General features: G+C 47.9%; 1 protein-coding gene across 1 annotated transcript in view; it reads left to right on the top strand.

The window, feature by feature from the left end:
• Nucleotides 1-26,529, top strand: part of LOC139931706 (cysteine-rich motor neuron 1 protein) — a 33,730-nt gene extending 7,201 nt beyond the window's left edge. The window contains exons 4-15 of the mRNA XM_071925291.2: nucleotides 6,924-7,166; nucleotides 10,913-11,092; nucleotides 13,497-13,700; nucleotides 14,735-14,863; nucleotides 15,253-15,406; nucleotides 17,984-18,105; nucleotides 19,299-19,517; nucleotides 20,517-20,732; nucleotides 21,995-22,216; nucleotides 23,148-23,273; nucleotides 23,781-23,959; nucleotides 24,466-26,529. Coding sequence (XP_071781392.1) covers nucleotides 6,924-7,166; nucleotides 10,913-11,092; nucleotides 13,497-13,700; nucleotides 14,735-14,863; nucleotides 15,253-15,406; nucleotides 17,984-18,105; nucleotides 19,299-19,517; nucleotides 20,517-20,732; nucleotides 21,995-22,216; nucleotides 23,148-23,273; nucleotides 23,781-23,959; nucleotides 24,466-24,660 — 2,189 coding nt within the window. The 3' untranslated portion in view covers nucleotides 24,661-26,529. The remainder of the gene's footprint in view (nucleotides 1-6,923; nucleotides 7,167-10,912; nucleotides 11,093-13,496; nucleotides 13,701-14,734; nucleotides 14,864-15,252; nucleotides 15,407-17,983; nucleotides 18,106-19,298; nucleotides 19,518-20,516; nucleotides 20,733-21,994; nucleotides 22,217-23,147; nucleotides 23,274-23,780; nucleotides 23,960-24,465) is intronic.
• Nucleotides 26,530-26,630: the final 101 nt, after the last annotated feature.

Genomic DNA, 26,630 nt, shown 5'->3' with positions numbered 1-26,630 from the left:
GCCACTGAGTGAACTCACCGAACCTCTCTGTGTGTGCTGGGCAAATCTCATCTGCTTTATTACTCAACAAGCCGTTCCATGCCAGAAAACCGGACCACTTGACTGAAGGCTGGAGGAAATTTGTTCAGCTTAACGTGACGATGCTCCAGTCCAAGGCATGTGACTCCCGAACCGAAAGGTTGGCTTTAGATTTTGCTGAGACTGATTGTGTTTTTGATTCACGTGTTGCTCTCCTTTGATACTCAAGGTTCTCCCTCTCTCTTGGCAGTTTGCTGACGTTTCAGATGAAGCACGGCGCTTTGGATAGGCAGTGCTGCAGCTTACTGTGGCTGGCAGTGTGCCATGGAAAAATAGTTGAGATTATTAAGTCTGCAAAAACCACAGAGGTTATTACAGAGCATTTACAGTAACTTGGCTGTGTGGATGTTTGTGTTTGCTGGGTAAATCCCACAGGAAGTGTGTTATAGTACATTATATTGTTTTGACATGCTATCACTGACGTTGGGTGTCACAATGAAAAATATACTGTTAGTCTGCCATGTTTTGTAACTTCCTCATCTCAAAGCCGGAGCCCAGAGGATGACAGCCTAAACTCACACCAGTGAAAACAGTAAACAACATTTTTCTGCAGCTTATGAGTTCTCACCGCTCCACACACACACACCCTTCCGATGGCCCCTCATTAAGTAAGAAGCCACGATGTGTGTGTGTGTGTGTGTGTGTGTCTGCGTGTGTGTGCATGTGGAAAGACGCACACGTGTGTTTATGGTTGCATGCGTTTATACATTTGCGTATGTGCTCACACGTGTTAACGTGCTTGTGTGTGGGTATGCGAGCATCTGAGCCCGCGTGTCTACATCTGTGTTTGTGCATGCGTCTGCATGTGATAATTATCTTGTTTGTCTAGATGTCTAGGCAGAGATTTTCCTTTGTGTATTATCAGTTGGAGCTTCCTCTACGACCAGACTGGGACTCTGTGGGTAGGATCTTATTAGCTCAGTGTTATTCTGGACTCTATAGCGACTGCACCCATCATTGTCTATGGACACAAACAGTTATTAAGCTCTGTGTTTGCATGCCCTTTTAGTGTGTGACAGCAAACGCATACTGTAAACTACACCCCCCTCCCCCCAACCCCCCTCTCCGCCACTCCGAGAAGCCTCCTTCAGCCAATCGATTGGAACATAACATCCCCTGTCTCTGCTTGAGGCTTGTAAACTCACACATGGTAGTGGTTTGGCCCGGCTTTCTCTCCAAGCCCTCTCTCACTTTCACTCTGACTCACACATTGGTCTCCTCAGTTCATCCCTCCGCTGTGGCTCTCTGTTGATTTGTTTGTGACAGACTCCAGGCCTTTCTGCATCACCGTCGTCCGTACTTGATCACCTAAAGACGTCTCTCGTAAGTTTCTGCGGGATCTCGTTCGCCGTGGGTTTACACAAAGCTGATGTAATTTGGCTTCAAACGTTCGGCCAGAAGCGGCATGGTGAGCCGGACGTATTATCCAGATGTCAGGGGGGAAAGGGGATGTGATAAGTACAGGAGAGGGGAGGGGGAAGGGAGACACAGGAAGATAGGAAATCACAACTGAGGCCAACCATTTTGACGAGGTATTTGTGTTGCGTACAGGCCCCAGGGTCTTGCTGGGGTGGTGTTTGGTAATTTTACACTCTAGGATGGTTTACATATTTCATTCATGATAAGGCCCCTAGCTGCTATTTTGGTGGAATTCCCCCCGCCGCCGCTCTCTGACAGGAACTTCTAAGTCTCTGTATTTTGTACACGTTCTGGTACGTGTACAGTGTCTTGTAAGTGTTGAGGCTCTCGAGCTGTTTCTGATGACTACAGTGTATCACGTTCATGTGGAGAGGTAATGGAGCTAATGGGGGAGTATTAAAGTGGAGCTTTAAAGGTGTAAGTATAGCATTAAAAGTCCATTAGAGGAATGAGGAAGTTCACGAGATGTTGGCCAGACAGGGGAACGGTGCCCACCATGATGCCATGGCACAAACAGAGCTCGCCGCCCCGGAGCTGTTGGCCCACCTATAGCACCTCAGCCCGGCCCGCCTCTCTCTCCCCTTGTGAAAGGATCGTTAGTTCTGCTTGGCTGCAGCCTCTTTGTGGCAGGGCTATTACTGGTTGAGCCAGACCGCCGCTGGCTGGCAGGGGTGCGAGACGTCTCAGCGCTGGGTGTTTGTGTGTTGTCTGCAGAAGCCGTGGCCCCTGTTGTACCCTGCAAGCTGCTCATTTCCTAGTGTGTGTGTGGTGTGTGGGTAGTGATTTCAAAGAGGAAACAAAACACGGTTTGTGTGGCAATTGAGATAAAGAACTTCCCTGCAAGGCATGGTGGGATCACTGTCAGCCCACTCACTACACTTGGTCAGCCACTAACCAGGCCAGCCAGCAGTAGGCAAGCGTTAGGGAAGGAAAAGCCAAGACACACACATGATAACAAAGTCTCAGACCCTTCCTGCAAGTTCAGCCCTCACCCCATTCACTAAACCTAGGCCTAAAACCCCGCCTCAGTTGAAAGTAGCGTCAACCACAGTCTCAGCTCCTAGACTCAGTCATAGCCATTAGCAAACCGAAGTCACCACAGCCGCAGCCTAAGCCAGCTCATCAGCCATTTCTTTTCCTTTTTGCTTGAAAGGGAAGAAAGTACTTACATAACTTCTTCTGCCTCTTCCACAATCTATTCAACAGCTGTCTGCGGCCCAGGTCTCCCATAGACTGTTTTCTACATTTGCTACCGGTGAGAGTGAGGGCTTAGCTTTTTTTTTTTTTGGTATACTGCCCTCTGAAGGACAGTACAGCTGAGAACTCTTCATTTGACTTTATGTCCCTCTCATGGTTTCTTTTCATAGACCTGCTTCATGCGTCTTGGAGCAGACTGTGTTCACCCATGCATTCCCATGCATTTTGTGCCAGATCTACCCATAGACAATGGCCTACACAATAGTGTTGCTCTCTGTCTGGCTGACATTGTTGGAGAGGCTTACAGCCTGATACAAGATCAAGCCCTCTCACTCAGTTTCATTGGCCTAATCTTACTGGACATCTGACAGCAAGGAAATGGGTGTGTTTCCATGGAGAGCACATATGGACCCCTGAGTACACACACACACACACAGACACACATTTACACACAGATACATACATGCACAAATGCGCACATACACAGAATATGCTAGCAAACATATGCACAAAAACATGGGCATACACACACGCACAGACCCGCATACACACTTAAAAAAGCACATGCACATGCATACACTTTCATTACCTCACCCAAACACACACATTCACAGCTGCAGCGGTGCTGCCTAGGACACCAGGATCACGTTTTTCATCTGCAAATATTTAGCCAAAGCGCGAGAGAGCGAGGCGTGCAGGCGGTGGACGCAGGGCTGCCGGCTGCTGCCTGCCTACGCCTGGCTACCTCACTGTTCTAACCATAGTGTGAAGTTCCCACTGAGTGTTTCTTCCTGGTGACCCCGTCTGTGCCTTTTGGCCTGGACCCCCTCCCAGACCTGCTCTGCGGTCCTCACACATATACTCACACACGCTGATACGCACAGTGAACAATACGGACTTTCTCAGCTGTAACTGCTGGTGGGCACGGGGCCAGGCCCCCACAGCTTTACGTGAGAGACGGCCCTGATGTGTCCCTTTGCGGAGCAACTTTATAAAACCTGAGGACGGACCAGAAACCCACGGAGGGCAGCTGGACTGAGACAGCTTTGTTCTCCGCTGACTTGCTTCCAAAGTCAGTCGGTGAACAGAACTCACATTGTGCAGTTTTTCCATGAGTAAACTCAGGCTGTCAACACAGCCTCCTCTGCCTGGCCGAGCCGCTCTGGTTCGGGGAAAGACTGCGGTCCTTGTGCCCTGGCTCCAAGGGAAGAAAAAAGCCATTTACAAAGAGGTGTTTTTCTTTCTTCAATGAGCTGCTGAGATGCCAGAAATATGCATTGTTTACAAAAGAGCCCATTCTGTGGTAATGAAGCAATTTCCGTATCCCACCTCTTCCAGACCAGCCTCAGGTGTGTGTGTGTGTGTGTGTGTGTGTGTGTGTGTGTCAATGTGTATAGTTGCAAGTTGTACATTCAGGTCAAGGGTTGCTAGGTTTTGCATTCTATGCTATCTCACCATTCCTACAAGAGCACATGTTGGCTAATCTGCAGAGTGAATTTATCAAGCATGCCAAATCAGGCCTTTGTGTTTGTGTTTGCGCGAGCTGGAGAATGGCCACCATTGTGATACCAAGATTGCTCCTGTGGCCGCTGACTCACTAATTACAGCCATTTATGCTCAGAGATAGAACACAAACAGAACAGGAGAAAATCCATCCGCCGCTGACTTTTTCCAACCTCTCTGTCTGCCTATTATGCTCATAAATGTGCCCGCTAGAAAATGATATTAATTAGACCTCCAAGGGTTGGACCATTTCCACGGATGGATACAATTCAATTCATTTGAATGACAATGGTATGTCTGCCAGCTGCTTTTCCCAGCGCACTCTAACCCTAGCCATTATCATAACTGAAAGAGTAATCAGCCTTCTCTGGGACACATACAATACACAGAAAGTGTTATTCAGTGCAGAACATTGTGCAAGATCGTCCCAGGGCATTTTCTATGGCTTTAAACAGCTCAAGGTTTTCATATGCAAAACCCGTCTTCGACTGAGCAGCAGCAGACTGTGTTAGACTTTATTGGAAGTAAAACATTCTCCAATCAGCGCTTCCAACTGAAGTTTATTTAACTCCCGCATAGGAATTAGGCCAAAAACCGTTAAAAGGGTTGTAGCCTCCCTTAATTCAGGGTTTTCCCCCATTTTCTATGACACTATTCAGCGACAAAGTTTATCAATGAGAGCTTTGTGGCGGCCCTCACTGTTCCCAGGTTGCCTGAGCAAACAGTACAGTACAGATACCTCACACTCCTGCTCTATTTATCCAGGGCCGGAAAAAATCCAACTTTTCCTTCATCCTCAATTTCATCTGTCAGACATTTCAACCCCCCCCACCCCACCCCCTCCATCTTAAATACAGCTCTAGCCCTCAGTCACACAACTCCTCCACGTTTTTTCTGGGTCAGGTAGACATCAAACGGCTACTTAACCGCGAGATTAAAATGCCAGGAGAGCATCAGGTCAGACCAGTGTGTTCAGCTTATAGAGGTTTGATGGGTGAGAATATACGACTTGGAGGCCATCGGCCGCGGAGCTGCGGACTGCCACAGCAGCACCGTCAGGGGGATCAGGAGTCTGGGCTCCGAACTGCTCACCATTTCAGTTTCCCCATCTGGTGGCAAAACCCGGAGGGATCCACTTACAGGTCTTCAAATGTCAGGGATGAGGCACATCCTCTGAGAGAATCGTGTTGCGCGGCGGAGCCGACCGACTGAGAGCGCGCCAGTCTGGGAAGGCCATCAACAGAACTCAGCTTCTGGAAGGGCCACCAAAACCACCAAGCACTGTTATGCAACCCCAGCCTATTTAATTCCCTCTCCTCAAAAACCATATGCATGCAAAGATTCTCAAGTATTCCTCTCAACTAAATCACGAGCCATTTCATTTTAATCACTTATAAGGCAATTAGTTATTTATGAGCTTCATGGTGTTTCCTCTTGTAAATGCTCCAGTGACAATCTAAACTAGATGTGTAATTACCAGATTTTCCCCATTCCCATCCATCATCTCTATGCTGGTTAATGCCGCCCTTCAACAACTCTCTTCCTCTCATCTTTCAAAGCGGTACTCCTGAGTGTGTGTGTGTGTGTGTGTGTGTGTGTATCTACCGTGCTTTCAGCAGGGGATCTGCGAAATGACTTAGCGATTGACAATTATAGGACAGGACGTGAGTCTGCACTCCTCAATCCCTCTCTTCTCCCTGCACTGTATATATTACAGTGACACCGAGAACCAAAATAAACACGTCCCTAAGGTTTGGGTAATCCAAGCTTTGTAAGGTAGCTACTGTTCTCGTACAATGTCGGTACAGAGGGGCGCTCCACTTTTCTTTTCCTGAACAGGCTCCAAAATACACCCCCGAGCCCCTTGCCCAGATCCCCGGCACCCCAGCGCCCCTTTCCCCCCTAACAAGGGGTATCAGAGCTATTATGTTGGCTCTGGCAAATGAATAGACAAACACTTCCTGGTATGCTAAGTGAAGGGGAGATTCTAAACCGGGGAGAAGAAAAGCTCTGTTGAAGGTTGGCTAGTATTAATGACTGGTTTTAGAGAGTGAGGGGCTGTTTGGATTGTGAGCCAGTCGAGCCAGGCTGGGTGGGATCAGAGGCCTATAGACAGGATGTGCAGAGAGCCTTGTCGTGTCTAGAGCGCCGCTCTCACTTCTCTGACAGGATGCTGTAAAGCTGTCACGGACTGAAGCGGGGATCTGATGACTGTGGACAGAGTTTGTGTTGGGTGACTGTGTGAACTCAGCTCTTAGACTGCAACACGAGTAGCACTGTTCCAAAGCTGCTCAACTAACACGAGGAGGAGGGAGCGCTCACACACACACACACACACACAGACACATGCATGCATGCACACACACAACAACCCCCCCCCCCACCTCTCTCTTTCTCTCTCTCTCTCTCTCTCTCTGTCTCTCTCTCTCTTTCTCTCTCTCTCTGTCTCTCTCTCTCTGTCTCTCTCTCTCTCTCTCTCTCTCTCTCTCTCTCTCCTGGCCGCCCAAGGAACAGTGTGGGCACTGTTGGAGCCTAGAAGGTGGTGTTACAGTAAGCTTTACAGAAGCTTGTTATTGTATAAGACGCCACAGCTGTGTGTGTGTGTGCTTGTGCGTATACCTGCCTGTCAGTATGTGTATGGCGGTGCCTATACTGTTTTTCTTCACATAGGCAGTATGAGCATGTGTGCGTTTTAACTTTAACATGTGTCCGTGTGTGTGTTTCAGAGGAGCTGAGGTGTGCCGGGGTGACGTGCCCCGTTCTGCCAGTGCCCTCCTGCCCCAAGGGCTCGGTCCTGACCAAGAGTTACACGCCCCCTGCTGGTTGCTGCCCCACCGTACCACCCCAGTGCACTTGCGACCTCCGTGCCTGCCACAAGCCCCAGTGCCCCAGCGGACAGCGCGCCGTGCCACTCAGCGAGGCCACCGGGCAGCCAGGAGACTGCTGCGACATCTTCGAGTGCCAGAAAGGTAATTGCACTGTACCGCACGCTACATGAGCTGTCTGTGGTTGGTTTCCCGCTGAGGGAGGCGATGGCGCAGTTGGTGTGAGATTCATCGCCTTTGAGGAGGCAATTATTTTCATCAGAGTAGCGCTTTCCTCCCTGTTGACCAAATGTCCGGAGATGAAAAGGAAAGTTGCTGATTGGATGGTAATTACTGTTGGGCTGTTTATCAGTCTGGGCCGCTGCCTCCCTGTGTTAGGACCACGCTTCAAAGACATTTTTTTCAGGGGTGTATCCGCAAATAATTAGATTGCCTCAAGGGATATTAACTGTAATGGGTTTTGCCAAGCAGATTGTTGGTCTGAAGTATGCTCTTTCACCGTGTTCTCACCTCGTGAGAAAGAGAGAGAGGAAAGACAGGGGAGTGTGTGTGAGAGAGAGAGAGAGAGAGAGAGAGAGAGCAGATGTTGATCAGGCAGTCAGGTCTCATATCGAGAGAGACTTCAGCACTCTCTATCCAGGCACGGAGGCAGCCAGGAGAGTCAGGCAGGCAGGGAGGGGACCTGTGGTGTTGGTCTGTTTACTCTGTGCTCCCAGCAAATATTCGCTGTTTTACCAACAGAACAAATTCCCATTCTGGCCCCTCCACATCCATAAATGAGTGCCGTGTCCCGGAATTAATGGACTTAACGAGCCCAGTGACCAGAAAAGTGCTTAGGCTACGAATTTGCTCAACAGAAGTGCAGTGTCAAAGGGTTCCTGTCTGGTCACACGTCCAAAGGGAAAAGGTTCAACAGTTCATTGATGGGAATGCTTTTTATGTGCTCCATTCTGCCAGTGGGGAGGGTAATCGAGTCCGGCAGGCCGGCGGGGGCTGAATGGCAGCCGTGGGGGCCAGGGGATCAGTGTTTTGATAACAAGTGTCTGCTGCTCTTCGGGCCTGGGGCTTGATGCCTTTTGTGCTGCCCCTACCGTCCGTTAGGCCTGCATGACTGCGCGCCACATCAGAAAGCTCCACAGACAGGGAGATGGATGAAGACACGGCAGCGACCCCCCCTAGTCACCTCTCCAGTCCCGCAGAAGACCCCCTCCAACACTGCCTACACATACTGTACCTTACACACGCAGAACATAGTAAGCTACTATCAGATGCCGTAGTGTCGTAGTGGAACACATTCTGACATGGCACCCTATTGTCTGTGTGTGTCTGGCCTGGACTGATTAACTTGTTTCCACTGACCACTTGGCTGTGGGCTGATATTTAGTCAGGGTCAGTGTGCTTTGCACAGTGACAATAGGCCTGACCTGTGTGTTTTGGCCTTCATCGACGATAGACTGTTTCCAGTGTTGGCCGGAGAGCGAGTGGGTCTGGGTGGCAGGGCGAAGCTGGCAGCGCCGTCCTGACTTGATGTCATCTGATATTACAGATGATCCTGTTTGACCCTGTTAACTGTGGTCTACTGTTTATCAACGCTGTAGCTGGGCAAACAGTCTGCACTGTGTCACATGTGGGCCAGCCCGGGACACAGGACTAGGTTCGGACTGCACATGCTCCTTGGAGATTTACTCAGTGTTGAGCAGTGCGGCTGAGATCACCAAGCCCATGCCTCTCAACAAGCTCATGTCAAGACTTAATATAACCATGTAATAACCATATAATTGCAAGTTGCTGAGTAGGTTGTGTGTTACTGACATAAGTTCTACATTATCATTAAGTGTTTTGACTTCACATGTGCAGTCAGTAGTACCATTCATATGGATGTAAAGTTGATTTTGATAAATCCCACCATTATGCTCCTATGGGAATAGCAATTCTGCATGTCATTTTTGTTTACCACTGTGGTTTTGCTTTTTTCGCCTGTCGACCCCAAGAAGCACCATCATGACGGTCCATAATGAATGATTTAGAGAGGCTTAGGGTCAATGTTTTATGGCCCATCCATCCCCACATCCAGTCCTCACCTCAATTTAGAGAAGACTGAACATCACAAAGCATGACAGGAATTTAGACTCTGTGCTGCAAGTTTGTTTTAGGGATTACCATTAACAAACACTGCGGAAATCACATGTGAGCATCCCCTCATGTGACTTCCTATTGTTTCTGCGAGCGGTAACAACGCTACCGTGCCTTTTGATTTTGGCCAGCTAAAGTGCTTATTGCATTTTCTCTGCTTGGTTATGCTGCACGCAAGGAACAGGGAGAGAGAGCGAGAGGGAAAGAATGAAACGGAAAGAAAGCAAGAGAGAGAATAAAAAAGCAAAAAACAAAAAACAAATCCCTGCTTTACTTTCAACTCAGTTGGCCCACCTGCTTTGTATTAGAGTGGAGTGCTGGTTGCAGGGAGGCATGGGGTCATCGGCACAGGCACTTTGAGTCTGCCCTCCAAGGTATGGTGTACAGATGCTGCCGTCACCCCCGCTCTCCTTTATAGAAACCACTGGCCTTACATCTGCTTGCATCTGTGCATTACCTTTACTAGCAGAACCAGTCTAGCCACTCCTCTGTGGGGCCAAAGACGCTGATTTTCTTACATAACCGCATCGCGCCGCATCGCACCGCTTCAGCTCCCTCACACTGGAGTGGAGTGTGTTTGATGAAAAGTTACTGTGCGGTTGGTTAAGATCTCATAATGTTGAGTCACACAAACCATTGTGGTACATTCGAATGAGTAATCTAGCATTGCTGTGGAGATGACATGTTGTAATCATTCAGTTACGTTGGCCAGAAAACTCTTGTCATTAATCTTGCACGGGTGATAACAGTCATTTCTGTTTTACTGGAATTATAGAATTTCCTGGAAGAAGCGGATAAACTGATTAGAAAGAAGTTTTTTTCTCTCTCTCGCACACATGGATGTGCACAGACTCACACAGATATACGCAGACGCACACACATTCGCACTCCCGCATAGACATTACAGGGGCATGGCGTGCAGTGAGCAGAGCGCCTGTTATCGCTCTGTAATGACCCATACAGTAGCCATTGTGAAGAGGGCCGGTACTTGCAGACAGACAGCCCAGGGTTTTCCTGCACTTACTCCGGCTTTTCTGGGCCTGTCTTCTGTCTGCACACCAGACCAGAGCACGGCTGGGTTTTCCAAAGGCACTGGCACCAAGCAGATCTTTGTTTCATAGTAGGTGAATGGAACTAAGAGGGTGTCAGTGCTGAGAGGCTTTTGGGAAACCCAGCCCAGAGCAGTGATCCACTCCACCCTGCTACCAGCACGCTGAGCCCAGATTCTGCCACAGCCGGAGACCCACTGCTGTTTTCCTTTACTCAGCGCTGCAAGAGCCCACTGCCTTTTCAAGACTTGATAGATCCCTGTGAAATTCCTCCGCAGGGACTTGGCTTCATTGTCTGATGAATGCCATTCCCCCAAAGGCTTAACCTCATCGCTAAGTGTCTAGCTCAGCACCATTTGATTCAGATAAACAATGATTCAATCGATAGCAGATAACGAATGGCTGTTTAGGAATTCGTAATGGATTGTATACAGTAACGCCAGTCTCACGCTGACCCAGGTTGAAGATCTTGGATGAAAACTGCATTTTCTTCCCTGCTCATGTCATGTGGTCATGAGGAAAGACTCTGGCGCTGTGGCGTTAATCCCTACCAAATGTGATGGACACCTGACAGAGCGCAGTGCCCTCATTCATCAGCCGCAGAGTGTGTTAAGCATTATCATCCCCACGCGCTGTTCAGCTTCAGCTTGACGGCATCTGTCCGCTTCCTCTCCTCCCGCCTCACTCACCTCTCTCCTTCTCCCCCAGTCTCTCCCAAGTGCGTCCACAATGGGAAGGAGTTTTCCGAGGGGGAGGTGTACCGCATGGACCCCTGCTGGCTGTGTCAGTGCCGCGGAGGGATCTCCTTCTGCTCCAAGGCCGAGTGCGCCGAGCTGGACTGCGAGAACTTCTACATCCCCGAGGGCGAGTGCTGCCCCGTCTGCATAGGTACACTCATTTACCACCATCTCTCAGCGATACATACTCTACTATAATGCTTGCACATTGCATCATGTTATGCTATTTATTCATTTTGCAAAAGAGTACACTTTGTATTGATTGACTGGGTCATATGGTTTTACAGTGTCTCAGTCTGTTTTAGAGTATTTGTCAAATCAAGGTAATAGTATAATATCAGTTTTTGGAGATTTTGACTTACAAGGAAGTGTTTTAGAGGTGCAAGCAGTTGATGATGTGGCATAGATCAGGAGGCCCATGTGGCCAGCTGGCAGAATGGAAGGTGGATGCGGGAAAGGTAGAGGTGATACTAAACCCCACTCCCCCTGACACTTATCTCCAGTGGCCCTACCTTAATGGCTTCCTCATACATCCAGCTTCCACAGTTGTTAACATACCTGGCATACAAGAGACGCACTAAAGAGCCAGCCAGGGATTCATTTCCACTGGGGAAACTTAGAACATAAAAACCCTCTTTCAGAGCGCACTGCCTGGCTTTGTAATACCTGGCTGTGGCTTAACAGGGGGGGAACCCGCTTGTGCATGACCCCCTCACAAAAACACGTGCCCTCAAAGGCAGGCAGGGAACTCTGATACGTGCACTTGGGATTGTTAAAGAAAATGGGTTTGCTGCGCATGTGGCAAGCACATTACAGCCTGCCAGAACCTAGCGGAGGTGGTAGCCAGCTTTGGCTTGCCTGCGTGGCTATAATTGATCGGGCACATGAGAAAACAGGAGAGAGGGAAAGAGCAGGGAGGGAAAGAGCAAGGCTGCAGGAGATTACGGTAGGTCAGTGTTGGAGGTACACCTGGAATGCGCAGGCATTTAGATGGTATGGAATGCTTTCATCTTTTTCTTATGGAAAGCTGCTCTCACTGCATGGCTCACTGAGGAGAACATCAGTGGTAATACTCTTAATCTGGGGGGAGATTTATAAGCGTCTACCTGGTTGTGATTGTACTTAATTAAGAAGAAAACTCAGCTAGAGCAACCTGATAGTCATCTGTGTATCATGTCAGGCCGGGGCAAGGTTCAAGTGAATCCATTTTTTTTTGGTTACACTGAAATGGGTCACGACGGGTTATAGTTAGGCTTGCTGTTAGTGCGAGAGGTGTACAGAGTGAGAGAGAATGGGAGAGAGAAACGCAGATCCTGTATGGGTAATCACAGCCAGATGGACAGAATTTCAGCAGCCAAAACTTGACTGGGATCAGATAGGCTAAATAGGACTCCTATGTGCTTGGGGAAATGAATACACATCCCCCTTTTCCTCTCTGACACATATTCAAACAGCTTCAACAAACACATAAACACATTGCAATATGTACACATCTTTGTTTCACACACACGCACTCAGACCACCTTCTAGCTCCCCCTCATTGTATTGCCTCATCTGCAGACCCCGGCCTCTGGTACCAATAAACGGTGTAACAAAAACACTTAAAATTGTTTATAGTAAATGTTAAAGACAGGAAAACAGGTTCCCAGAATGGGGCGCAGTCATCATACATCACCTCAAACCGAGCAGAATGGCTCTTAAACTGTCCCAACCATTATGTTTCCTACTCAAGACTTCAAACAAATGGCTACAAACCTCAGGATATGCATGTAATGTTCTTCAATGGGGTTTCTTTGCTTTGGAGTGAGATTTATGGTATCAAACTCTGACCCGGCCTTCAACCTTAGGGGTCACAGCTGAAATGGTATCTGCGTGACATGAACTTGAATGAGTTCAAACTCTCTTCCCGGAGATGACTGGACACTGTAGCGACTGGAAATTAGAAATGTCATTGCCCTTGCTGTGGTTCCAATTATCAAATCTCTCTCCAAAATGACACAGCGATATCCCAAAACTTGGCCGTCTCCTTGCACGTAAAATCCCTGCGTACGTTGTTGCAGAACCAGAGGCCTCTCCCTACTTGTAAATGTAGATTAGCCATCTAAATTCAGCAGTGTTCTCTCCATAGCTCTTGGTGACAGGCCAGTTTCCCCATCTTGCTAGCTCCCTCCTGGAGTATCGTGCTTCCTCCAGCTCTGCTCTCGCTCTGTCTCCTGTTAACTCAATTACAGCGAGTGTGTAGGATAAGATACATTGGATTGTAGCTCCGTGCTAACATTCCATTCGTGGTAGCCAAACCAAACTATACACCTGACTGTGCAAAGATTCAGTTTGGATTAAGTTTTCCTTGGTAAATCGCAGCATTTGGAGGGAACAGCTGGCCTTTGTCTGAACATTGTAATATCACTGCATGATTTAATTGATCAAGGATTATTAAGATCATTTCCCTCGATGCCTCTCCTCTCCTCTCCTCTCCTCTCCTCTCCTCTCCTCTCCTCTCTCCTCCTCCTCTCCTCCTAACCCACCCAGTTGTGTGTCTGTCTCCCTCCTGTCAGATGTGGAGTTATTGTCGATGGACAGCACTAAGGCCAGTTGCTGGGTGAACAACAAGCTGCGAGGCCACGAGGAGCAGTGGAAGGAGGACGACTGTACCTTCTGCCAGTGTGTGGACGGAGAGCCCCACTGCACGGCCATGGCCTGCAAGCAGAGCTGCCAGAACCCTGTCAAGATCCCCGGAGAGTGCTGTCCCTTCTGTGAAGGTATGGAGAGAAAGAGCGAGAAAGAGAAAGAGAGACCATGTACATTGCCTGTCTCTCATTCTCCATCTCTTCCAGGAATTGTATCGGTCTAAACACCAATACTACATTTTATACAAAACCACAGTATGCACTTGTCCTTTTCTATTGAGCTGTACATCAACCCACATGCCACATGTAGGAGGCTCCTGTGGCCCTGCAGCTTTGCTACAGAGGCTGTGTCGGCATGGGCTCATTAAAGGGGAGGCCACAGAGCATTCTTCAAGCTGCAGGGTTCTTTGTGTTCCTTTATTACCCTCGCCCGCCAAAATGAGACCCACCTGTGTGTGTGAGGCTGCGGCGCGCTTTTAGCGCAGGAGGCTGCTTAATTGGAGTGGATCCCTTTTTTGTGAGCGTAATTAGTTACAGCTCGTTGGGCTGCTCCTCCCACCGAACGTGGCAGGAGACGTTTGACGGGAATTGCTGCGGTCCGTGTGGGTCTGTGCGTGTGTGTGTGTGTGTGTGTAGGAAGGAGAGACACATATGTGTGTTGTTCCAAACTATCCCAAACCATGTTGCTCCACATTAAAGTTGGCCCAGTTTCAAGAGTGTCTGGCCAGTGCCAAAGTCTGACTTCAGTCAAGGGGACACCCTGTTATCTTCACTGTTAGTCCCAGAGCCAAAGCATGCTCTTTACACAGATCCAACTCATTAACGGGAGACAATGCGAGACAATAAGACAGAGAGGTATAATCCCTCTAACAGTGAGACCCACCCTGGTGTAATTACCCTACATTTATCTGTAATCACCGTTTACTCCCAAATAAGAGCAGTGTGAAAAGGTAACCATTACAGTTGGCACGGCCAGCATAGATGAGGTATTACACCTTAGGGGATCTCAGGACACACAAAAATCATTCTTCATAATCATTTTCATGATACCATCATATTTCTGTGTTAGAGAATAATCACTGTTTGACCTAAATACACTTTGAATGCTGTTGCTGTCTTGCAAAGTCCTGACCCTCTTCTTCGTCGTCTTCCCTGTCGCCCTCCAGAACCTTCTTATGAGACGGTGAGTCCCATGCTGTGTCCTCGCCTGGAGAACTGCTCCCTGTCAGGGAGCGACTGTCCCTACGGCTTCCAGCAAGACAAGAACGGATGTCTGCTCTGCCAGTGTCTCAACAGTGAGTAGACTTCCCTCACCTTATGTAGGACCCCAAGGGTTAACATTTCAGCGACTAATTTGCAGAAGCACGTGTTGTAACATTCTTGACATGATGGATTTCTTCTGGCATGCTGTTTCTTGCAGTTTTGTATTACGGTGGTGGTCACACGATATTGTATTTGCCTATTTACTTACTGATGAGGAAGGAATTGGGAGATTGTGGCTACTTGCTTCTGACATCAGCGTATACATCATTCATATACATCACAGCTCATTTGTGTCCATGGCTACAGTCTTTGCAAGCTTTTCTTGTCATAGGAATGTTCCTGTGAGCAGCCCCTTGGCGACTCATGCCTTTGATGGATGGCTGTGCCCATGTTCATATGACCTCTCGCTCAACTCTTTCAGACGACTCCTGCCCCGACCTGGGAAAATACTGCTCCCTGCAATGCCCGATGGGATATGAGAAGGACGATTTTGGCTGCGAGGTGTGCGAGTGCAGCATCCCCATGCCCAAGTGCCGACCTCTGACCTGTACTAAGACCTGCCCCTACGGATACGTGTAAGTGCACCCAGTGACCTAATGGGTTTCTCACCCCCCCCAGTCCAGCACCGCTCATCAGTCATCCGTGTTTTCAGCCTGATCAAAGGCCTGTGTGGCTGTCAATGACGTACCTTACTGATGTATGGGGAAACCAAACACTTTGCTCTTACTCATAAGAAGGGAAAAACAAATTGACTATGTATGTATATAGATGATTATGATGAACAGATTAACTATATAAGGTAGAGGAGCTAAATACTAATGTTATCAGGTGATGCACAGAGGGAGGTGCCTGTTAGGTCCTGACCAAGAGGAAATAGAGCAGGCCATTGCAACAGTGGCTTGGCAGTGTAGATCAAAGGGCCTGCCTTGGTGGCCAATCAAGGCCCCTAATCTGTGTATGTGCGTGTGTGTGTGTGTGAGCAATTCGCTGTGCGGTCCAGCCTCTCGGCCCCCTGCACCTCCTCTCATCCTAATCCCATGTAACTCAATCAAACATCTGGAAGTGCTCTGCACCGGGACGCTTGCTCCCCCGGCACCACTCTCATTTCATAAATCATCTTTCCGTCTCAAAACAACGATCAAAAACACATCGGGACAAAAGCGTCCTTTATGAAACGTATACAGTCGGGATTCTTCTGGTATCTCAACCATGCTCTCCGGAGCCACGGCTCAAGATGGGCCTGATATGTCTGCACAGGATGCCAGAGGAGAGGAGAGGAGAGCAGAGGAGGGGAGAGAGGAGGAGAGGCACCCTGCGGGGAAAAGAGGCGCAGGAAGTCCCGGCTTCATCCTTCATAAGCAGCTGTTTAGGGCTGGCCTCAGAAGTCTGAAATCCTCAGAGAGTCAGCCAGCCATACAATGCAGATCTATCTTCTCACACAGGACCCCTGCATGCAGGCACCACAAAGAAACAAAGGACACACAAAGGATCTCTCTGTTTACACTGGATGTATTTATGACATCCGCTGAGTACTGTAATGTACATATCCAAAACTGATGGCGCAGGCCTCCAAAGCAGAATTAATGTAAACCTCGTAAACTACCCTTGACCCTGTGTTGAACACTCCTCTCTTGTGTTAACAGTGTAAATGAAGAGAGGCGGGCCACAAACATGTGAGCAGGGATCTGTCAGAATAGTTCACATGCCTGAGGGTGTGTTTATACTGATATTTGGCACAATTGGGCACCTGAAGTGGGACACAAAGCAGGACGCGCACGGCATTCTCCCAGCCATCCCGTCTCAGCACACTTGAATTAGTGCCGAGCCAGCACTCCCAGGACCGGGCCCCCAGTGCCGAGCCGGGCCCCCCTATCCCCCCGGAGCCCAGAGCGCTTCTTGGCATTCCACACGCCACCTTTAAACAAAGCCGTGCTCTAAGGTCGCAGCCCTCTCTGTCTCTGTATTTGTACAGTGAGGTGCTGGCCAACCCCTGCACCCTCGCAGTGCTCTCTCAATAGCTGTTATTGCTGTTTCAGCACAGATAAGGTCCTGGACTGTTTACCGGGCCTGGCATGCTCTCTCCTCTTTGTGGGACATAGCACTGTGCATGGGCTCGAGGGCCTCTTTTTTTATGCAGCTTCGGCGGACAGAGATTAATAGAGTAATTACTCCAGCCTAACCAGACCACTGTTTAATAAAATAGGTATCATCATTTACCTGCAGGGAGAGAGAGAGGCTAGCAGGGTGGGAGAGGCTGAATGTCACAGGGAGAGAGAGAAGAGAGAGAAGGTTATGCAGTATAGATACAGAACATTCCTTCATCTGGATTAGTACAATTTATCAACCTGCTGCTCATCCATGTTTTATTAGGCACATCCAACTGGATGCCAGGGTCTATTTCTAGCTTCTGCAATCAATTCATCCTACTTTTTTTCCTGTGTGTGTGTGTGTGTGTGTGTGTATCCCTTTAACTTTGAGTTGCCCTCACACATGGACTCAAGTTTCGTTTCCATTCACTGCTTAGGCAAGTGATGCTCTCAACCCTTTGTCTGCTCCCTATTTGAACAAACCCTCCTCACCCTTGTAGCAGATGCTGTGGTCAAATGTCACTTTATTTACAAATCAACCATGAGCTCATTCTTAATCAGAAGAAGGGCTTCTCTCTCTCTCTCTCTCTCTCTCTCTCTCTCTCTCTCTCTCTCCCTCCCTCTCTCTCTGTACTCCCCAATCAACTTGCCTACATTCGGGCTTATCTGGCCCCTGCTCTTATGTCAGCCAAAGGCTTTCGGAGCAATAAGGATGGGGAATAGGGTGAATTGAAAGCATCTGAATTGGCTTTAGATTGCTCCCTCCAGAGTCTTCGGGCTGGTATGATGTGCACACCACAGGGATCTCACGTGTTGGCCTTTTATCTGGCCCTCTTCAAAGGCAGCTAATATAGTGAGGGGAAAGCAGGTCCAGATGTTGATTATACCAGGCTTGACCATCTGGCTTTCACTGTACCACAACGCCATGTTGCTCTCTGCCTCTCGGAGATATCCCCAGTGTACAAATCTCAAATGCTTCATGCGCTATTTGAGCTGCGAAGGAGCAGCCAGGTAATTCCAGGTGTGTACGTGTGCTTCACCATGTGTATATTTTGTGGCCCACAGGAGGAACAAGCATGGCTGTGAGATGTGCCGCTGTGTCAAGTGTCCCCCCTTCACCTGTGACAAGCACTGCAGCGACGGCTACCGCCAGAACAGGAAGGGCTGCTCCATCTGCATGTGTAAAGGTGAGAAGTCGACCCGCTCCGCATTATTAATCCCTGTGGTGCTTCAGTGTGAGCAGTGTAAAGGGTAGAGGATAGGAGATAAATGCCTGTAATGTGTTAGCGGTGCTGACTTTCTGCCACTTAGCTGCAGATTTGATTTCCTGTGACCTTTTGCTGCTCTGCTGTGGAGACTTTTATGTGTGCTTGTTTTGATTCTTGTTTTTTTATTTAGCTCCATCCTGGGTCTGTGTGCACAACTCTAATTAGATTCCCTAACCCCCGAAGTTTAAAGCAAGCATGCAGACGGCATATTTACGCTCTGCCACATTTTATACGATGTGTTTATTTTGCCGTTTTGGCTGTATTATAAATATTTCAGCCTGAAATATACTTTTGGTTTTCTTGCATGGTGAGGTGCTCGGTGCAACTGGCTCCTCACCTCCACAAGCAGATGGACACACACACACACACACACACACACACACACACAGACTAATACCTACTCCAAAGCCCATGTTTACCTGATTTTGAAACTCTTGGATCGGTTTCCCTGTGGACTGTTCAAGTATTTATGGGTAGGAAACTTTTTTTTTTTCTGGAAGCATGGCTTTTTTTGTGTGTATTCTAAAATTGAAATGAAAGAGAAGAGACATATAAACATCTGCTTGGACCGTGGAACATGGAGCAATTCATTGGCATGCTCCGCTTTGTTCCAAATCACTGTGCATCCCTCCAAGCTTTAAGAGCCATGCCGAGTTTAACACATGCTGGGGCCCAGTTATTGGCAGCTCGGGCCCTTTATAAGCTCTACGTGTCCCTCAACCAAAACACAGGACCTATGGGTTTTTGGGTCAGGTGACGAAAATCAGAGGGAAATTATTTAGGTTTATTTGTTTGTGGCTGGGCTATAAATTGATTATTGGGGAATAAAGGTGCTGTAAAGGGAAGATCTGGTGAACGTTCCACTGTATGGAACCATAACCACTTAGCAGAAACTCTCATTTAGGCTCTAATGAAATTGGACCCAAGACAATAACACAGACCCATTTTACTGTAAATCATAAATGCTCTTAATGAAATTTCCACGTTGAATTTACAGGGTTCCTGAGTTGCCTCGCCACAAAACGTTGCTGTTTGCGTTTTCACACAGGTACTCTCACAAGTCCGTAACCGCCCTAGTAACATGCGTGCGCCCGTCATGTTTGTGTTTCTAGAGAGCGACCATGTCCCAAGCACCACTGCCTTGGCTCCAATGCCCAGCTACTGCCTCACCTCCAACGGCTTCCGTTACGAGGAGGGCGAGAGCTGGCACGACGGCTGTCGGGACTGCTACTGCCACTCGGGACGGGAGATGTGTGTGCTCATATCCTGCCCCGTGCCCAGCTGTTCTCACCCAGTTGTCAGGGTTGACCAGTGCTGCCCTACGTGTGAGGGTACGTCCACTTCAACTTATTTTATCTCATATTCAGTCTTAAAATCTTGTTTTTATTCAAATAAATGAAAAAATCTGCAAACAGTTTCACCTATCGAGAATTTTTTGACAATACACTGAATGAAACTCCACAAGTATCAAGATATGTCATCTGATAAATGTCACTTAATTCAAGTCAATTCTTAATACAAGCTGATTTGTATTGGAAACAAGTGAAATTATCTCATCTCACAAATAAGGTTTTAAGACTCACTCCAAGATTAAATGACTTGTTAACATGGAGGTTTGTTACAGTGTAGCTGTTCGGTCACACACACACACACACAGTCATCTGGCAATACACAGTACACAGTCCCATAACAGCTCATTCACCCAAGGGCTTTGGTCCATTAGCTAGTCTTGAGGCCTTAGACCCGCTGGCCACTTCAGCTCAAAACACACACTCTCTGTCTGTTTCTCTAAAAATGGAACGCACACTGATCCACACCCACACCTTTTCATCCACACCCCTCCGACTCATGCGGGATATTTATGGAGGAGTGACTCAGTTGGCTGTTCAAATATTTAGGAGTGAAAGAATGTCTACAACTTTCAGAAGCTACACAGAGTTTGCAGTCAGGGGACAACAGGCTAACTCTTTGCAGATGTCTGCTACTCTGTTGGACAGAACAATGTTTTCAACTGAGTTAGTGTCAAAACACAGCTTGGACACCACCCTAGACTGCCCAAGGCTTCTTTTTAATGGATAGAGGTCTCTCATGCACCCTTACACCAGTAACCTAGGTCCCTGTTTACTCTCACGAGATCATTGTTCCCTGGGCTGCTTTTCACCACTATCCCACTGCACCTTGTAACTATTATGGTTATTATGGATTGAATGAGTATTTATTGTGGTTGAAAGCAGACCACACTGTGAATTTAATAGCAGAATAGACGGATGACGCTTCTATTCTGTTCTATTTCATTTTATTCTGTTCTATTTCGTTTTATTCTACTGTAGATGAGTCGGGCAGTGGCCAGCCAGAGGGGATGGACATGGTGGTGTGCCGAGCACCTGGGGGGGAACTCTACGTGGAGGGGGAGACCTGGAACCTGGACGAGTGTACGCGCTGCACCTGCAGGAAGGGACGTGTCCTGTGCGACACTGAAGTGTGTCCCCCAGCCCTCTGCCAGACACCAACCAGGAACAAGGACACCTGTTGCCACGTCTGCCCAGGTAAACCCCCCCTTTCAGTATTGAAAAAGATCAGGCTACAGGAAAGGCATTTCTCTTTTTCCTATTAGCTTTGGCTGGAGTAATATCAAAACATTTTTGTCCCAAAATAAGTCCAGGAGGGGCGGCCAGAGGCTGGGCTGGTAGTAGCCGGGGTAGAGGGGTACAAAGCTGTTTTGGATGTGTTATCAGCATGTGGTGCGGATGGTCTTTGCATGTTGCACTGCGTTGGACAGTTTTATGTCAGGCGCACAGGCTCATAAAGAAACCAGCCGAGACCGGTTGGTTTACATGGGGATCCTCCAGGCAACAGCACATGTGGACTGCTCTCACCCAGCGGTCCACACCAGAGTCCCTGCTAACTCTCTTACTGCTGGGAGGGCAAGAGTCTAACTCTAATGGGCCTCACTGAATCCATGCTGTTCTTCTGGCCATAGGAATATATTCTGACACTGATGTATAGACCAACGCAACACCACACACATATTTTATTTACAATTGCACCCAAACACTCACTCACGCTTGCACACACACTTGCAAACAACATATCCCAAGCACTCCCAAGCATGAGGCCCACAAATCAGAAATGCATGACTGCGCCTGAGAGCTGCTCCTTGAGAATGTCGGCCCGCCTTATCGCTGCATCTCCCCCCACAAAAGCAGATTGTCAGAGGCCAGCCTTTGATATATGTATGGGCCTGGTCACCAGGAATGTGGGAATAACACACATCTCAGTGACAGGCCCTATGATGTATGTGTACAGTAGTGTAGTGCAGTGTGTACACTCTAACTAAGGCTGTGGTCATGGGAAGGCCATTGATCTTTAGGCCTCCAGGGGTCTGATGAGAGAGAGAGATAAGGCCTGAGACTGAACCGCCATCCGCCATATGTTCCTCAGTCATTGGGACTTCTGTTTGTGTTTAACATACAGTAAAGCATCCCATCTTGAATGCAACCCTAAAGGCCCAATAACTTCTATGGATTAAGATGTTATACTGCGAGAAGAAGCGCAGGAGCCCTGAGGAAGGGGCCTCTCTTTGCTGTTAACCTTCGATCCAACTCAGACAAAATCAGGGTTTTGCCTTTAGAAATGGAGAAGCTCTACAAGCTGTGTGAGAGCTTTGAGCTTTGGATCTAGCCTTCCATTGCCAAGTCCCATTAAGTGAGGAAAAAGCCTGGAATACGACCTAGCACACAGCCCTCTAACCTGACCTTAAAGTAGTTTTAATATCATTAACCCCATGTGTACCTGTCTACTACCACAGAGGACAAGCTGAGCCCCTTGCTGCCAGTGAACAACAGCCAGCAGGAGTACTGTATAACCAACGATGGAGACGTGCTGCTGGCTGGAGACTCCTGGAAGGCCAACGCCTGCACCAGCTGCACCTGCAACAACGGCACCATTCAGTGTTTCTCCCAGCGCTGCCCGGCTGCCAACTGTCGGGTGCCCGTCCTACGCAAGGGCCAGTGCTGCCCACACTGTCTCGGTGAGTACGTGTGTCTGTGTGTCTAGGTAAATTAATTCAGTCCGGTTTGGTATGTCTTGATAAGAGGAACGCTGCCTTCACAAGCATCTTTGCCAAAATGCCATTTGCCACCCGACTTAGCTCTGTCTATTTATTGCGTGATATTTTAGCAATCTATTCATACTAAAATATGCATTAAGTTATTTTCTTCTAGCTCTGCGGTTTTATATAACACCTGCGTATGCTAATGAGAAGAACTGTGAAAGCTGTCCAAAGCTGCCATTCCCTTTTATTATTACATAAAACTAGTGGTACCACTGGAACAAGGCACAGCTTGTTGATGGGAAAATTATAATTCAAAATGCTACATGTCAAAAAGGGGGAGCAACTGAGGATATGTTGGTTTCCAGACTGAATGTGTGTGCGTGTGTGTGTGTGTGTGTGTGTTTGTGTATTCATTAGACCTAGCCACTCTGGCGCTACATGGGCAAACACGATCATTCGCAGCAACATTCCATGTGACATACACACAGTCCGCTCAGAGTGAAAACATTCCTCGAGCATCCGCACATTCACACGTGTTTCCTGTCTCCGGCTGAATCGCCCCGCGACACTCTCTCTCTGTGGCGGCACAGGAAGGCAAAGCTCCATGTCAGCTTTTCCTATAGAGGAAAACCTCAGCATAGGCCGCCATTGTTCACCCTGATTTGTAGCCGTTTCACCAGGCCTTTGTTTTGGTTATTTGCCCAGTGGAAAACAGAGCTTTTACGTAATGCCTATACAAAGGGGTACAGTGGAAGTTAAGAGGACAGTTCCTATAAACACAGCCTTATCAACGGAGACCCTGGAGATTCTATACAGTAACTCACTGTTGTAATTGTTTACGTCTGTGGTGGTTTGCATTACATAATCCATATGAGTAATGAGTGTGATATTTGTGTGTGTTGAGCAGAAATGACGACGACGTCAGTGCCAATGATGGTGTCCACCAAAGCTCCCAAGACCAGCGCCACTACCACAGTGGAGAGTGTAGTGTGGATCACTACTGTCACTGTGCCGCCCGTCGTCCCGGCTACAGGTGACCACCATCCCTCCCTACTTGCTTATTCAATCCTCACCTACCCACACACGCACATGACCCCAAACACTTACATTTTTCATCCCTTCCCTCCTCACTCCCTTCATTACGTTGTGTCATAATAACCCCGACCGCGTTATTTGGCATCACTGTCCCCACTATCCCCGCCAGCCCCTGTGAATGTTTATATTGGTGGGGGGCGGCAGGGACGGCTCCATAAATGAGTTAAATGTATACTGACACATGCTGAACCAAAATGATGATGATAAATGGACGTGGCCTAAACAAGACCAGCCTTGGGACTCCCCGCGTTAATTTTTCTCCGTGTTACGTACTGGGCCCGGGATATCTGCCAAACACTAAAGCAAGGACATAAGCTGCTTTTCATTTAGACGGGGTAGATGGGGGATACAGTAATGGAAATGCTGGATGGGGGAACAGCCTTTTGTGGAGTCTGTGTTTAGGGAGGGACACCTGATACTGATGCTTTCTGACTGTCTGCTACAGATGCGCCAGGCTTGGGCGAGAACTACCCCAGCCAAACGGAGATGGCCGTCATCTACCAATCAGCAGCCTGGATACTGGCAGGTCTCCTCCTGGCCATCATCATCTTCCTCATCGTTGCGCTACTCGTCAACAAGAAGAAGAAGTGGGTGCAGATGTCCTGCTACAGTGCCCCCAAGAAGGTGAGAAGTTATTTGTACATCATCTGAATCAGCCCATGATTAGATGACTGGCCTCTGGTGACCCACAGAGCTAAATCATACCGGCTCACACACACACACACATCACTTTGCCGTGTGGGCACTGCTAATCTGCCGATGGGTCAGAAGGAGTTTTCCTTGATCTTCCAGCTCTTGCTACAATCCGTGCTCAAGCTGTCATAAAGTTAGGATTAATGTGGTTCCCCCATGCTTAATTCTTGCCGAGCACTTTCAACTGGGAACCGACCTGTCAGGTCCATCGTAAAATCACATAGTTTTACAACTCCCCCATGAAATGAGACTGGAGTGGCACAGAAAATTGTAATTCGTCACATATTATCAACAGTCATCTCCGTTAGCCCTAACAAGGCTCAGTGCAAGCTAACATGAAATGGTAAGCTTTCATCCAGCACTAGCTGTCAAGACCTGTGCTAAGAACGGATTTCATTCTAAAACCGAGGGATTTTGTCTTTCCTTTTCTTCCCTAGACGGTGATTCTGAAGAAGCACGTTAACAAGAACTCAGTGGTCTACATGGAGCCGTCCAAGGAGAACAAGTTTCAGAACGTGAAGAACGACTGCGGCATCATCAACTTCTCTCCGGAAATGAGCTCTCCCTGCGGGGAGCGGATGACCATCCCCAGGGCCAAGCTGAGCATGGGCAACGACAGGACGCCGCGCTAAAGACCCCCGAACTCTGTGGACCAGAGCCGCCCAGCACCTCCCACTCCCTCTTACTGCTGTATCCGAGGTGATTTATTTAACAATGCACTGTAGCTAGCTACACACACCTTGGGGCCCCGCCTCTTTCCCATCCTTCTCTCTGTGTGACAGTAAAACTGAGGAGCCTCTACGAGAGACAAAACAAGTGACCTCTATTCCTTTTACTATGTGTCCATATTATTCTGTTGTTTGGACCTTTACCGCGGCCACTGGGTGGAGCGAGAAGCTGGGAGATGAGGACGGTGGCGGCGGATGGATGGATGGAGAAAGGACGCAGCCACTCTGGGCTCTGCTTTACTACAGAGAAAGAAGCAGCCAGAGCGGCTACTCTGTCAGCCTTTGACTGTGAACATTGTTATATCATCGCTTATTATTGCCTCCTCGGAAATTGGAACTTTGAGCCGATTAAGAGGAATATAAAAAGCTTTAGGACAGGGGTTTGGGTCGTAGCTTAAAGGGGCGTAGAAGCTGCTGGTCCTCCGAGCGCAGCAGTACTTCATGGATATAATCATTAAGGAGGGAGGCCAAAGGAACCGATATTCCAGTTGGATCATATTGGATTGGACGGGAGGCATTACAGCCAAATTAGCAGTTATCATAAGAAGTCAGCATGCTTTACAGACCCACAGGCCCAAACCCCTGCTTTAGAACGTGTGGTTTCCATCTTAGCTTTTTTTTTGTATATTTCTACAGTATTTGTACTAGTTGTAGTGTTATTCTTGGCCACCTCTCGTTTTTATTATGGGTGTCTCCATGGTGGCCAGATTTTGAAAATGCCAGTCTAAACATTCCCCCCATCAAGTCCAGGAAGGACACGCTTCCCAAATACTAGACTGGTTTCTGCCTTCACATGACCCGAGTCATTCCATTCACAAAACTCCAACTACAAACCACAGTTCTAAGTGATGAAATATGTGAATTGTACTCTGCCTCTGTAAACTTGTCTGTAATACAGTAGCCAAACGCCTTCATCCTTCCACTCCACCTCATCCGACCTTGGCTCTTCCTGATGGAATCGGCCCGTTGGTCATACTTCATCATCTCAGAATGGCAGACTTGAAGTTGAAGTGGAGTGATTTTCATCCAGTGAGAATGTTATTTTATAGCCTGCGGAGAAGACAAAATGGTGCCAGACAGTTCATCTGGACCTATGAGGAATGTCTTTGATACCAAGCCTCACTTCATAACTTTATTTACAGCTGTGTGCGGAGCCACTGTTCCCACAGAATGTTAGCAATGGTTAGTAATCATCCTTTTTTTAAGCCGTAATTCCATAGCCTTAATGTATTTTCTTTGTTGAGATCTTGTTTTTCATTTAATGCCTTGTATGCTTGCCCATATCAAGAAATCTAAGAAAAATAATAATATATTCACCCATTATTCAGATGAACAGATTGTATGTATTGTACAGCATACAGTTATCATTGATGGTTCTCATCAGCTCTTCATATTCTGGTAAATTATGTGATATGGGGGCATGAAGTTCAAGGGGAGCTTGCTAGGAAGTGTAAATAATGGTACACATTACAACATCAGAGCATGTTAAAGAGACGTAGCACTTTTCTTTGGAGCCAGTGTTTTTTAGAAAACCCACTGCAGGATTCTTGGAGGGATAAAGGCCCTAATCGGGGATTTGATAGGCATATTAAGCACATGGAGATGTTAAACCACTCAAGTGAACATGCTGTTGCAGCAAAGTCTAGGCTTTGTACCAATCTGATCAACCTAGGGAAAGATAGGATCTGAAACGCATTACGAAACAAACTGGGGTTTCATAGGAAAGATTTCTCAGATTTCTCAATTCCACTGCCAGTTTCTCAATACAAAGACCATTCTGATGCCAAAATTGGTTGGAGACCAATTTATATTGAAGTTTTTTTTTTAGTAACTCAGTAGATTTGTGTCTGTTTGAATCATGACCATGTGCTTTA

Source organism: Centroberyx gerrardi, chromosome 17, assembly GCF_048128805.1.
Source record: "Centroberyx gerrardi isolate f3 chromosome 17, fCenGer3.hap1.cur.20231027, whole genome shotgun sequence".
NCBI lineage: Eukaryota > Metazoa > Chordata > Actinopteri > Beryciformes > Berycidae > Centroberyx > Centroberyx gerrardi.
Note: the sequence above shows the minus strand (reverse complement) of the source record. Positions and strands in the feature narration are given on the sequence as shown.